Here is a 15,447-nt window from a genome sequence, read left to right on the forward strand (position 1 = left end):
GCCAGACCGGTTTTAGAGTTAATAGATCAGGTTTTTACACTAAAAGAAATCCAGACTACCTGCTATGAACAAAAGGTAACTCTTCATGCGTTGTTCATAGATTTTAAACAAGCGTCTGATGGATAAGAAAGAATAAAATGTAGGAAGCGCCGAGCTCCTTGGGCATAAAGTTAAGGATATATGAAACGGTAATAAGGCACACAGTGACGTACGGTGGTGAAGTATGAAAATGCTCAAAGCTATGGAGGCAAAAGCACGGTGGAAAGTTGGGTGCGATGAACAGTAATGGAACTAGAGAATTTTTATAACGAACTAAGGATCAGTCGCTTCATAAAGGAACAAAGAGTGAGATGAATGGGGCATGTGATGAGAATGGAAAGGAAGAGGATGCCAAAGTTGATCCTAAAACGGGACCCAATACCGAAAAGAAGGAAATGGCGATCTAGGCGAAGTTGGTTTGATGGATGGAGGAAAATGTTTATTTTTATACTTAGTTATTAAAGTTAGAAATTCATCCAAAGTTAGTAAAAATAATATTTGGGAACAATATATTAAACAAAACCTGCAAATGTGCCTACAAATTACGGAAAAGAAGATACCGTATATCCTGATCAACTAAAGGCAAACATTTAACGAAGAAGACTGAAAGAAAAAAGAATGTGTGTGTACTTTGTACGGATGTAAGAAGTTATACTTCTATTATATGATTTCAACGAAATAAATATACTTTCAACAGGTTATTTGTATTTTATTTAAAGATTAAACTAATTTTTAATTACTACTTTCCAAAAAATTTTATTAAAACAATACCAAAAATAAAAAAAAAATAGAAAACACACGGATTCGAACCGGGGACCTCTTGATCTCAAGACACAAAAATTATAATAAATATACTTACTAAAAACACTAATAATAAATTCTTTTCACGCACACCTTATTTGCGGTACATAAAGATGTAGCGACTAATACCATACTGTCGGTGTGCGCATGCGCCAGGAAATGTAAAAATTCACCCTCGTGCCTAAAGAAGTATAACTTCAAAAATCCGGATTTAGCGCTAGTAAAAAATTTTTTTAAAGGGTTCTAAAACTTTTAAAAGGTATATAAGGGATAGTTAATGACAAATACCTACTTGAAGAAAAAAAGTGAAAAATCATTTTTTGCCTGTAAAATGTTTCTTATAAGTACCTACATATTTTGTTTATGTTTTTGTTGAAAAAAAAATGGTTCAAATAAAAGTTAAAATTTTTTGTACCTAGTACTAATCCGTTTAGTCCAGAAAGCCACTGCGCATCCGCTAGGAAAAATATTCTAATTCGGATTGTTTGCACAATCTTACTCAAAAAGGACTCCTCTTAACAAATTTGCATGTTGCCAGGACCAAAAGGTGGTCAAAAATTTTTTAAACGTTTTTTTTTGTTTTTTTCCTAAAATTATTTTTTTTGCATGGAACAAAGTTTTTTTAGGTTTTTTGGATCATTCCAAACAGAAAAGCTATTTAGTGACTTTTCTCTAAAGTTGATAGTTTTTGACATATAAGCGATTAAACATTGAAATTTTGCCAAATCGGCCGTTTTTAACCCTCAAAAACTATGTGAAAAACTGAAAATTTGAATGTTCCCAAGATAATAGACATTCTTTAAACATGGATCGATGAAATCCCGAAGAATTTTTTGCAATACAATATTCAAAACTACTTTGTTTTTTAATTGCTAATCAAGCGTGCGCGACACTATTTTCCACCCACAGTATGGTGCAAATGAAAGGAATAAATTCGTTATTTCGTAAACCGGCGACTTTAAGGAAAAATCCCGAAACAGGTCGATTTTTATTTTTAAGTTATGATATTGTGTCATATATGGTATACTAGTGACGTCATCCATCTGGACGTGATGACGTAATCGATGATTTTTTTAAATGAGAATACAGGTCGTGTGCTACCTCATTTGAAAGGTTCTTCAATTCTCTATTCAGTAATATAAACATTTATATAATTATTTATACAGGGTGTCCAAAAAATTTTTATTAAATTAAATTATTTGACAAAAAAAGAAGTAGAAGGACACCTTGTATAAATAATTATGTAAATGTTTACATTACTGAATAGAAAATTGAAGTACCTTTCAAATGAGCTACCACACGACCCCTATTCTTATTTAAAAAAATCATCGATTACGTCATCACGCCCAGACGGATGACGTCACTAGTATATCATATATGCCACAATATCATAACTTAAAAATAAAAATCGACCTGTTTCGGGATTTTTCCCTTAAGTGGCCGGTTTACGAATTAACGAATTTATTCCTTTCATTTGCACCATACTGTCGGTGGAAAATAGTGTCGCGCAGGCTTGATTAGCAATTAAAAAACAAAGTAGTTTTGAATATTGTATTGCAAAAAATTCTTCGGGATTTCATCAATCGATGTTTAAAGAATATCTACCTACCTTGGCAACATTCAAATTTTCAGTTTTTCACATAGTTTTTAGGGTTAAAAATGGCCGATTTCGCAATTTTTCAATTTTTAATCGCTTATATGTCAAAAACTATCATTTTTAGAAAAAAGTCACTAAAGACCTTTTCTGTTTGGAATGATCCAAAAAACCTAAAAAAACTTTTTTCCATGCAAAAAAAATAGTGTTAGGAAAAAACAAAAAAAAAAACGTTTAAAAAATTTTTGATTACCTTTTGGTCCTGGCAACATGCAAATTTGTTAAAAGGGGTCCTTTTTGAGTAAGATTGTGCAAAAAATTCGAATTAAAATATTTTTCCTAGCGGATGCGCAGTGGCTTTCTGGACTAGTTGGCATCCAATGTAAGCCAAATTGTTTAACAAATTTCACCATGTAGTTAGAACATACATCTTGACCAGTGTTTGGCTTTGTGGCTATTTAGCAAGGACAGAGAGTAAGTAATCGTAACCACACTTTTAAATTTTTTAACATTCAAAATTTCACCCTTTTTCAATTTTACTAAGTGAGATTACTTACTTTTAGGTTCACTGATGATGGACTGATAAGTCCGAAAACGTTTTGAACGTAATCCGTTTGGATTTAAAAAAAAATTTTTTTAGAATTTTTATTAAATATACCAACTACACTAGAGAGTTTTACTTCATGTTAATTTTATTTAAAATTTTTTGTTTTATTTATAGCATTCCTTTTAACCTTTAGTAGTAGATATGGTGCAGTAAACTCTGTATTTGATAAATAATAATACAGCAAAAGCCTTGACACGAAACGTTAAACAGTATATTTATAATAATAAGCATACGACCTAAATATAAACCCCACACACATCGATTAACTTTTGGTATTAAGTTTACTATTGTTGGTTTTATTGATTCATAAATTTATCAAACATTTTAATAAAACTTTTGTGATTTTTAACAAAGGAATTTTTAACAATCTGGAATAGTTTTGGTCAGTTTTGAATTTAGTAGATGGGAAATGTTTTTTACATCATTTTTTTCCTTAAAATATACAAATTATTGTTACGGATCCAAGACTAAGAGTTAAAATATTAAAGGTGAAATTTTTTAGACCAGAGATTAACAAACTGTAGACAAAGACAGAACAAGCGAGGAGTAGGCAGATCCCAAAAGAGGTGGACAGATGATATCAAACAAGTCGCGGGCAAGCAATGGATGAGAATTGCCAGGAGTAGAAATCGATAGAAGCAATTGAAGAGGCCTATGTCCAGCAGTGGACGAACGTAGGTTGAAGAAGAAGAAGTAGTATTGAACTTGTAGACCTGAGCTTGTAGAACTTTTCTAATTCACCCTACATTTATTGTGCACATAACGCCATTTCACAAGGCACTTATAAAACTAATTATAAAAATAATCACAGGCTTAATTGTACATTTTAAAAACATGTCCAAATAAGGAGCGGATCTATTATTACAAGTTCTTTAATACAACTACGTAATCAAATGATGACATGCTGTATAAATGAAGTCCAAAGTGTATAATTTAAGATTTAATAAAAACTTTCTAAGACTCATGTAAAGTTGAGAAAATTGTATGGAGCTAATTTGGATCCCGTAGCGAATGTTTAGTTTATGTTTTAGTCCAGTAAAGAATAAAACAGCTGAAAAAATCTTATACAGGTTTTTGAATGATATTTTGAAGCTAAAATGTATATGAGGGATAGTTGATGACAAATTCTTGAAGAAGTACAGTTGATTTGGCTTTGTTTTTGTAAACAATCATGAAAATTGGCTGAAAATTGGAAAAATCATTTTGGCATATAAAACGTTTCTTATTCATTTTGGAGAAAAATGCTTTAAATAATATTTGTAGATCTTAAAAATTTCTTTGCTCTATGTGTTTCTAAGTTAAAATACATAAACAATTTCCGAAATAATTTCAAACCCCGTTAGTTCAGAGAAATAAGGGAAAAATATTATGTTGGTGACACAACCCCCTTCAGGCCAAAACCAAATTTTTTGAGTGTTATGGACATCTATAATAATAACCTATATGTTTCCTGCAGCCAATTTTGATGATATACATAGTTATAAACAAATGAAAATAAAAAAACGGTAAATTTTCGCTTTTTTTCGTCAATTACCAAAAAGTTAAGCATTTTAAACAAGAAACTCATAAATCGTATAAAAAACTTCAATATGGCGTTCGCTGAATATGTCTATGCTTATTTGTTGCTGAAAATTGTAAAATAATTCATAAATTTTGAGTTTTTATAAATATTCATAATTTATGTAAAAATTAACTTACAACCTTCTTATTACACGGAATGCTGAGACTTCTGGTGCTTAAATCATACCCTAAATCAAAGCAATCGGTCAAATAGTTTAAAAGTTATTTAATTTGTTTATCCCAAATTATTTTTTTTTGCAACACTATAAGTCAGAAAATGATGAAGTTACAGTAATACTTTGGATAGTTTATGAAAGAAGAAGATTTGCACTATTAATTTAGTAAAAAAAATGACAAAAAATAATTCTAAATATTGCAAAATTATTTTGCAAGAACATGTGAATTAAAAAAAAAGGGGGGGCCTAACTTCGTCCCTAATTGTCCTACGACATTTGTTTTTCTTTCTAAATATGTATAAAAATTCAGTCTTTCTAAATATGAAAAAATAATTTTTCTACGGGTAACGGTTAAAAAGTTATTCAAATTGTTTATAAGTAAGCAAAAAATCGAAATGTTTTTGCAAAATAATTTTACACTGTTTAAAATTACTTTTTGTCATTTTTTTAATTAAGTTAAGGGTATAATAAATGTTCTTCTTTTATAAACTGTCCAAAGTATTACTGTAACCTCATAATTTTCTGACTTATAGTGTTGCAAAAAAATGAATTTGGGATAAACAAATTAAATAACTTTTAAACTATTTGACCAATTGCTTTGAAATTTAAAATATCATTTAAGCACAAGAAGTCTCAGCATTCCATTTAAAAAGAAGGTTCTAACTTAATTTTTACATAAGTTCTGAACATTTATAAAATCTCAAAAATTTTCACTTTCTAGTAACAGACGAAAAAAGCGAAAATTTACCGTTTTTTGATCTTCATTTGGTTTTAACTATGTATATCATCAAAATCGGCTGCAGGAAACATATAGGTTATTATTAATATAGATGTCCATACTACTCAAAAAATTTAGTTTCGGCCTGGAGGGGGATGTGACACGAGAAAAATCTTTTTTTTTTTAACTCAGGAATTAAAAAATTTTTAAATGGATTTTTCTAGAAAACGGTGTATTTTACCGACTTAAAGCAAGAGTTCCTTTTAGTACTAGAATACTTCACAATTTAATAATCCAGTATCAAAAATGCTTAAAAGTTACAGACAAAAAGTTATGCGATAAAATAATCTTTGCTCCACCCAAAACGGACGCCTATGAATGGTACTAGAAATTCACAAAGAATCGAGTCGATTTATCTCTGGAAGATAAAATATTTAAGAAAAGGTTCTGGAGGTCTTTAAGAAAAACTAATTACAAAACGCCATTTTCAAAGAGCTCTAGCTCCCTTAGGAAGCATTTTCGGACTAGGTGAATCTGGTTAAATTGTCTTAAAATTATCTGAGAAATATCCTGTCTTCGTTTGTAGGTAGAGTTTCTGGACACCCTGTATTTTTCATAGCGATTTTATAATAAAAATGGTCATAACTCATTAAATACCCTTTACAGTAGTGTCAAACCCCATATTGTAAGATTATTAGAGGAATCTAAATATTTATGCGAAAATATACAGGGTGTCCTATTTAAAAATTGTATGTTTGCTTTACCATGTATTTACCACTTATCCTGTAGAATTCGGCATATTTTTCAAGCCTAGAGAATAATATTATAAATAACTTTATTGGGCATTCTGTCCATAATGTAATTATTGACTAATGTCACACTAAAAACTCACCCTGTACATAATCGGCGAAGAATTTTTATTTTTTATTCTTCCCAGATGCGTATCAAACCATATTCGATGGACACTCCTTATCTAGCTTTTTAATTGACACAAATCTCAATCGGACTTTTTTGGCCCTCCATTGCTGTGGTACCTAATAATTAACGGCATTTTAGGTGAGACATTTTAAGTGTTATGACTTATATGGGATGTATCTTTGTAACGATCTCAAATCTTAATGTAGGCAGCGTTTTGTTCAAATTAAGATGGTTATCTGAAGTGACCTGAGTTACTGGTTTATCTAATGGACCAAAAATGGATGCATGTTTAAATTTATTATATTAAAATTATTAGGTCGCCATAATAAACTAAATAAATTACTAATATTGTTGAAAAACTTGTTGTTGGGGGGCCCAACAACTTGGCGGTTAAAAAATCTTTAAACACAATTTTCTTAATAATTTTTTTTGATAACGATTTTCGGAGTGGAAATTGAACCGACTTTTTTAGGTAAAAATGCAATTGCCATTACAACCAATTGTTTTCTCTGATATAACGCAATATTTAGTTAGTTTTTTCACATTATAAGAATTTCGACCGTGCGATGGTTAAAATCTACATAGTGGCTCGAGCAATCATATGGAATATTTCTCCCTTCACCGAATGTTTCAAGCGGTGAAGGGAGAAAGATTCTCGAGCCACTATGTAGATTTTAACCATCGCACGGTCGAAATTCTTATAATGTGAAACAGCGCTATCCCTCCATTTTTGATTTCAAATATCTCGAAAACTAATCATTTTATCGTTACGAATGAAGAGTATATTATTTACGTAGAAAGTATTGGTGACTCTAAAAATGGCACTAAAATAGTAATTCCTCCAGTGACGTAGAATTTGAGAAGGGTCAACCATTCACTATCCCCTGTTGTACGCCTCTGGTAGTAGCTAGAAGCGTTTGTGTATCATAATTTAGTAGGGTGTATAGTAGTCGCACTTTCTGCCAAGTATGAAAAGGATATGTTGAATAGTTTTAAAATGCTGAGCAAAAATAGTTTTTAAATTTTTAAATAAAACACCCTGTAACTCAGTAAGCAACCACATTTTATTTAAGTGTTTTAGGTTAAATCTTCGTATTTTGTGCTAAGGTTTCTCCAGTTACTATATGGACAATTATTAATAAAACACCCTGTATATGTTACATTCAATAAATTAAGCACAGTTCCTTATATTAATGAAATACGAGCTATTCTAACAGTTTTTTTAATTTCAGCGAACTTATGGCAGGATGGATGTGGACGTCGCAAGGCGAGACCACCGAAAATTGGAGACATTCCAAGGTGAGTCTTAAAAACAATTTTTTTTTCTAGACCAGTATCACCCAGTCTAATTAAAAGTACTTCATATTCAATCATTTTTTTTTACTTTTTAAATCACATTTTAATTTTTTCTGTCATAGACAGTAACTTTGTTCGATTTTACAAATGTTTTTCGAGTTGTGGCTATCCAAAACAAAGTTTAATATTTCAAACAATAATTCTGAAATAATCCATTTGTTGACCGAATGAAAGGATAAATCAATATTTGTTTTGGATTGGGCAAAATTACAACTTCAGTAAATTTAACCGGATGATTTTACAAGTGTTTTTTCATTGTTTTTTATACGTAGCGTATATTTTTTATGTGTAGCTTTAAATAGACAGATAACAATGAAAAAATTAGTTTTTTTTTTATTTATTTATAAACATATACCCGCACCAACCATTAAGGGTTATTTGCGGGGGGACATGCAGAGATTGTAAAATATAATATATTATTCATTCATTCATTAAGGGCCTGTACACAGTGTGGGAGCTTAACGCCGCACCAAGTTAAATAGATATGCACTTTTACCCATAATCTTCGATTAACTAATGATTAATGTCAATAGGTGAAATCCATTTTACCTATTTATACCAAAAACGTATCACAACATGAATTTCTCATGGGCGGTAACAGCAACCGGGACTTCCATATTCGAAGGCTGCTAGAGGCTGCTGCTATAGGGAGAGTTGATGTGTAAGGCAGTGTTGCCAGCTTTCTCCCAGCACGTCGCTCTCTTTCTCAGCGTATGTAGAAAAAAATATTAAGAAGATTTATAAAACTTTATTTTACATCAGTAGAAACGACAATATTAAATTCACATTCAAGAACCTTCAAAGGAAAACAAGCACTAGACTACTGACGTTTAATGGATTTACTCAAGGAAAATGATATAAGTTCTTTTTCGGAAAACATCTTTCACAGTATTCTCTGTTTATAACGTTTCTTCTGGAGTACGGATATATTTTATAGCTTAAACCTTATTAGTTTTTGTAAATACGTCAAAGAGAACATTATAATATATTTTAGTACCCATTCATTATAATTACAAATTAGTCAGACTCCAGCCATGTATTTATAATGGAATTTCCTCTTGTTATTCTCGCTGGTTATTTACATTTCAATATTATCTTTGATCTTATATCTTTACTGTATTGTTATTACAGGATATTTCATCAGAAATTCAACATTATTGGGATGGCAATCTACATCCGCATCCTTAAAAAACATTACTTAATAAGTTGTATTTAATACAAGATCTACATATCAAAGTCAAGTTTTAAAACATAGACAAATAAAGGAACTCTACAATATGCTGCCATATTCCGTCTACTCGTCTAGGAAAAGTTCCAACGAAAGTTGGTTCCGTGTAGTCAAAATATGAGTAAAATGAAAAGTGAAAAACAACTTATGTTTCATTAAGGCGGAGACACATATCCGCGCCACGAACTCCGCGCCGTGTGTGCGCCGCGCGTTCGTGGCGCGGTTAATGTTCGTTAAAATTTTTCATTTTGACGATCCAGAGGAAACTTACGAACATTTAGTAATTGTAGATAATCATGTCTCTGTCCTGTACTTCTACTACATTTTATTTTGGTATTGTTCTGAAACTATTTTCTTGTGTCATCTTATGCAATTTACTATTTTATGTGGAATAAGCCACAGTTTGGGAACATTTCGGGAACTACCTTTTTCGCTTCCCGGCAACACAAATATAATGGTAGGGGAGCCCAAGCGGGGATTTTTGCCGTTACTCGAGCGCGTCAGATTATCATATGGGGAGAAACGTGGTACCCTGCAGATGTACCTCCACCATATATTGGCTCTTAACACAGGGGAGTTCGTTCAGGGGGGCCCGAAAAAAAATCTATCCTTAAAAATACTCGAAATTGTCAGATTAAGATAAGGTAAGTTAAGTACATGAAAAAGAGTCTATATTTCAAAAATATGACGATTTGAGCGGGGCGTACGGAAATGGGCGAGTCAAAAAGTTTCACAAAAAAAGCGAATATTTCGCGAAATGAACGTCAGATTGAAAAACTAAAAACTACGTGTTCAATATTTTTCAAAAATCTATCGAAAAATACCAAACTTGACCCCCCACGGAGAGGGGTGGGGGGTAAATTTAAAATTTTAAATGCAAATCCCGCGATATTTCGCAAAATAAACATCATATCGAAAAACTGCAAAATACACTTTATCAAAATTTTTGAAAAATCTATCGAATGGTTCCAAACACGACCCCCCACGGAGGTGAGGTGGGGGGTTACTTTAAAATCTTAAATGGTAGCCCCCGTTTCTTATTGCAGATTTGGACTGTTTGTATAAAAATAAACCAACTTTTATTCGAAACATTTTTTTGAATTATGGATAGATGGCGCTATAATCGGAAAAAACATTGTTGGAAATGGAAAATTAAATTAAAAATATGGGAAGTCCCCACTAAAATGGAAAATTTTACTTAACTTTTTTGGTTTTAGGACCTAATAATCACAACCCAATAGGTCCCCAAAGCGCTCGAGTGACAGCACATTTAGCATACTTTGCTCCCCTACCATAATATATCTGCTTGTTCCTACAACCAGAAACAAAATTAGAGAACTATAGGTACTTCCAAGTCATGCGTTACCTTTTTCGTTTTCCGGTAACACAATTGTAATGTATCTGCTTGTTTCAACTGCGTAGCTTCACTAGAAACGAAATTAGAGAACTATAGGTTCTTCCAAGCCTTGTATTAACTTTTTCGCTTTCCGGTGACCCAATTATAATATATCTGCTTGTTCCAACTCAGTTGCTTCACCAGAAGCGAAGTTAGGAAACTATAGGCTCTTCCAAGATGTGCGTTACCTTTTTCGCTTTCCGACGACACAGTTATAACATATCTACTTGTTCCAACTCCGTTGCTTCACCAGAAGCGAAGTTAGAAAACTATTGGGTCTTCCAAGTTGTCCGTTACCTTTTTGGCTTTCCGGTGACCCAATTATAATATATCTGCTTGTTCCAACTCAGTTGCTTCACCAGAAGCGAAGTTAGGAAACTATAGGCTCTTCCAAGATGTGCGTTACCTTTTTCGCTTTCCGAAGACACAATTATAACATATCTACTTGTTCCAACTCCGTTGCTTCACCAGAAGCAAAGTTAGGAAACTATAGGCTCTTCCAAGTTGTGCGTTATCTTTTTCGTTTTCCGGTGACCCAATTATAATATATCTACTTGTTCCAACTCCGTTGCTTCAACAGAAGCGAAGTTAGAAAACTATTGGGTCTTCCAAGTTGTGCGTTACCTTTTTGGCTTTCCGGTGACCCAATTATAATATATCTGCTTGTTCAAACTCAGTTGCTTCACCAGAAGCGAAGTTAGGAAACTATAGGCTCTTCCAAGATGTGCGTTACCTTTTTCGCTTTCCGGCGACACAATTATAACATATCTACTTGTTCCAACTCCGTTGCTTCACCAGCAGCGAAGTTAGGAAACTATAGGCTCTTCCAAGTTTTGCGTTACCTTTTTGGCTTTCCGGTGACCCAATTATAATATATCTGCTTGTTCCAACTCAGTTGCTTCACCAGAAGCGAAGTTAGGAAACTATAGGCTCTTCCAAGATGTGCGTTACCTTTTTCGCTTTCCGACGACACAATTATAACATATCTACTTGTTCCTTGTTCCAACTCAGTTGCTTCACCAGAAGCGAAGTTAGAAAACTATTGGGTCTTCCAAGTTGTGCCTTACCTTTTTCGCTTTCCGGTGACACAATTATAATATTCCGCTTGTTTCAACTGCGTTGCTTCACCAGATACGAAGTTAGAAAACTATAGGTTCTCCAAGTCGTGCGTTACCTATTTCGCTTTCCGGTGACACATAATATATATCTGCTTATGAATGTTTTTTTGATATTGATAACTATTTCCGAAGTGAAAGTCGAAAGGTCAAGTAAACTTGATTTCAAACTCCAATTGTGGCTTATGCCCAAATAAAATAGTAAATCTTATTTTTAATACAGACATGTTATTTTTAGTACAACAATGAACTAACATTTTTTAAAAAGGTCCGCATGTACATTTTTTTATTTCAGCTTCTATTTCCGTTCAGATCGGATTTAAGTTGTTTCTTTAAATTAAATGGTTCTTTATTAAGGATCCCACAATAATGATTTTCCACGGTAAACATCAATAAGTTAGATATTTCCTTCCGACAATTCCGACCATTCCATTACTAACAAATATTCAACTCATGCGCGCCAAAACCAACAAACCACTCACAAACCCGTCCAAATACGTATTGCGAACCATCAAAGCGTTTGTTGAAAAACCGACAGAATTTAGATCGTGGTGCGCCGTGTGCGTGCCGTTTGTGCGTCACTTGAAAACACGTACTAATCTGACGAATACGCTGCGCGCGAGCGGCTCGCACACCGAGCAGAGCGCATATGTATCTCCGCCTTAACGGTTCAGAGGTGATTCATCATATTCCAGAGAACTAAGTTTTTTCTCATGACACATCCCCCTCCAGGCCGAAACCAAATTTTTTGAGTAGTGTGGACATCTATATTAATAACCTATATGTTTCCTGCAGCCGATTTTGATGATATACATATTTGCAAACAAATGAAGATCAAAAACGGTAAATTTTCGCTTTTTTCGTCTATTACCAAAAAGTTAGGCATTTTAAACAAATTTGAGAGTAATAAACTCATAAATCGTATAAAAAACTTCAACAATATGGCGTTCGGTGAATGTCTATCCTTATTTGTTGCTTAGAAAATTGCAAAATAAGTAATAAATTTTGAGATTTTATAAATTTTCATAACTTATGTAAAAATTAAGTTAGAACCTTCTTATTACGCGAATTGCTGAGACTTCTTGTGCTTAAATTAAATTTTAAATTTCAAAGCAGTTGGTCAAATAGTTTAAAAGTTATTTAATTTGTTTATCCAAAATTCATTTTTTTTTGCAACACTCTAAGTCAGAAAATTATGAGATTATATTAATATTTCGGACAGTTTATGAAAGAAGAACATTTATACTATAAAGTTAATTAAAAAAAAATGACAAAAAGTAATTTTAAACAGTGTAAAATTATTTTGCAAAAACATGTCGATTTTTTGCTTACTTATAAACAATTAGAATAACTTTTTAACCGTTACCCATAGAAAAATTATTTTTTCATATTTAAGAAAGACTGAATTTTTATACACATTTTGAAAGAAAAACAATTATTGTTCTAGAACGATTAAGGACGAAGTTAGTCCCCCCCTTTTTAATTCACATGTTCTTGCAAAATAATTTTGAAATATTTAGAATTAATTTTTGCCATTTTTTTTAAATTAAATTAATAATGTAAATCTTCTTCTTTCATAAACTGTCCAAAGTATTACTGTAACTTCATCATTTTCTGACTTATAGTGTTGCAAAAAAATTAATTTGGGATAAACAAGTTAAATAACTTTTAAACTATTTGACCGATTGCTTTGAAATTTAGGGTATGATTTAAGCACCAGAAGTCTCAGCATTCCGTGCAATAAGAAGGTTGTAAGTTAATTTTTACATAAGTTATGAATATTTATAAAAACTCAAAATTTATGATTTATTTTGTAATTTTCTAAGCAACCAATAAGGATAGACATATTCAGCGAACACCATATTGAAGTTTTTTATACGATTTATGAGTTTATTACTCTCAAATTTGTTTAAAATGCTTAACTTTTGGTAAAAGACGAAAAAAGCGAATATTTACCGTTTTTTGATTTCCATTTGTTTATAACTATATACAGGGTGTCCCGAAAAGAATGGTCATAAATTATACCACACATTCTGGGGTCAAAAATAGTTCGATTGAACCTAACTTACCTTAGTACAAATGTGCTCACAAAAAAAGTTACAGCCCTTTGAAGTTACAAAATGAAAATCGATTTTTTTCAATATATCGAAAACTATTAGAGATTTTTTATTGAAAATGGACATGTATAATTCTTATGTCAGGAACATCTTAAAACAAAATTATAGTGAAATTTGTCCACCCCATAAAAAATTTATGGGGTTTTGTTCCCTTAAACCCCCCCAAACTTTTGTGTACGTTCCAATTAATTCATTATTGTGGTACCATTAGTTAAACACAACGTTTTTAAAACTTTTTTGCCTCTTAGTATTTTTTCGATAAGCCAGTTTTTATTGAGATGCGGCTTCTTTTTCAATATATTTACGTAAAAATTTTTTGGGGGTTTTGTTCCTTTAAACCCCCCTAATGTTTGTGTACGTTCCAATTAAACTATTATTGTGGTACCATTAGTTAAACACAGTGTTTTTAAAACTTTTGTCTCTTAGTCTTTTGTTCATAAGTCACCTTTTATCGAGATGTAGCTTCTTTTTCAAAATATACCTAAAAATGTAAATTATAAATAAATTTTCAGATTATTAACAGGTCTCTATAACCGTACTTAACCATATACAAATATGTGGTGGATTCGACAAATATTCAAAATATCTCGATAAACACTGGCTTATCGAAAAAGTACTAAGAGGCAAAAAAGTTTTAAAAATAATGTTTAACTAGTAGTGCCACAATAATAATTTAATTCGAACGTACACAAAAGTTTGGGGGGGGGTTTAAGGGAACAAAACCCCCATAAAATTTGTATGGGGTGCACAAATTTTACTTAATTTTTTTTTAAGATACTGCTGTCGTAAAAATGCCACATGTCAATTTTCAATAAAAAATCTCTGAGAGTTTTCGATATATGAAAAAAAATCGATTTTCATTTTGTAACTTCAAAGGGCTGTAACTTTTTTTGTGTGCACTATTGTATATAGGTAAGTGAGGTTCAATCAACCTATTTTGACCCCAGAATCTGTGGTATAATTTATGACCAATCTTTTCGGGACACCCTGTATATCATCAAAATCGGCTGCAGGAAACATGTAAGTTATTATTATAGATGTCCATACTACTCAAAAAATTTGGTTTCGGCCTGGAAAGGGTTGTGTCACCAACAGGATATTTTTTTCCCTTATTTCTCTGAACTGACATCCCCATACGTACGTTTCGATCGCTCCATACCTCCTCATTGGGGCTACATGACGTACATGAGGGCTCTTTGAAGCGAAATGAAACATAAGTTGTCTTTTATTTTTCATTTTACTCATATTTTGAGTACACGGAACCAATTTTCGTTAGAATTTTTTCCTGGAGGAATGTACTGAATGTGACTGCATATTGTAGGGTCCCTTTCATCTTCTTTATTCGTCGTCTCCTTGCTTTATAAATTGTAAAGGACAGAGATTGGGGATGTTACCAGAATGTGGTTCTACGAGAGGTTTCAGATTTATTGTTTTCATCTGGGACTTCTCATTTCTTTAATATTCAGCAAGATTGTCGTCATCGTTTCAATTACTGCCAAGAGGCAGGTGGGTGGCAGTTTGAACATTGAATTTCAGCGAAAAGCAATGTTTATTTGCGAAATAAACACTTTTTTGTTTTATATCAGCTGTAAAACAAATTACATATCTCATTCAAAAAATAAATATTTTTTGGCTACGCTGAATAAATAATTTTATTTATTTTTATTTTACTGAACAGAAAATTGACTATCCTTTCAAATGAGCTAGCACACGACCACTATATTCTCATTAAAACAACCATGCATTACGTTATTACGCAAAGATGGATAACATCACTAGTATGATATAATATATACCTATGCCAAAAAATCTTTCTATATTA

The 15,447-nt window shown here is 32.1% G+C and overlaps 1 protein-coding gene across 2 annotated transcripts in view; it reads left to right on the top strand.

Moving 5' to 3' along the window:
* LOC126881766 (calcium/calmodulin-dependent protein kinase kinase 1) overlaps positions 1-15,447 on the top strand; it is a 391,062-nt gene that overhangs the window by 130,695 nt on the left and 244,920 nt on the right. For both annotated transcript variants that reach the window (XM_050646245.1, XM_050646244.1), the window contains one exon: positions 7,646-7,712. In XM_050646245.1, the coding sequence (XP_050502202.1) occupies positions 7,646-7,712 (67 nt within the window). The remainder of the gene's footprint in view (positions 1-7,645; positions 7,713-15,447) is intronic.

This window comes from Diabrotica virgifera, chromosome 3 (genome assembly GCF_917563875.1).
Source record: "Diabrotica virgifera virgifera chromosome 3, PGI_DIABVI_V3a".
In the NCBI taxonomy this organism is placed as follows: domain Eukaryota; kingdom Metazoa; phylum Arthropoda; class Insecta; order Coleoptera; family Chrysomelidae; genus Diabrotica; species Diabrotica virgifera.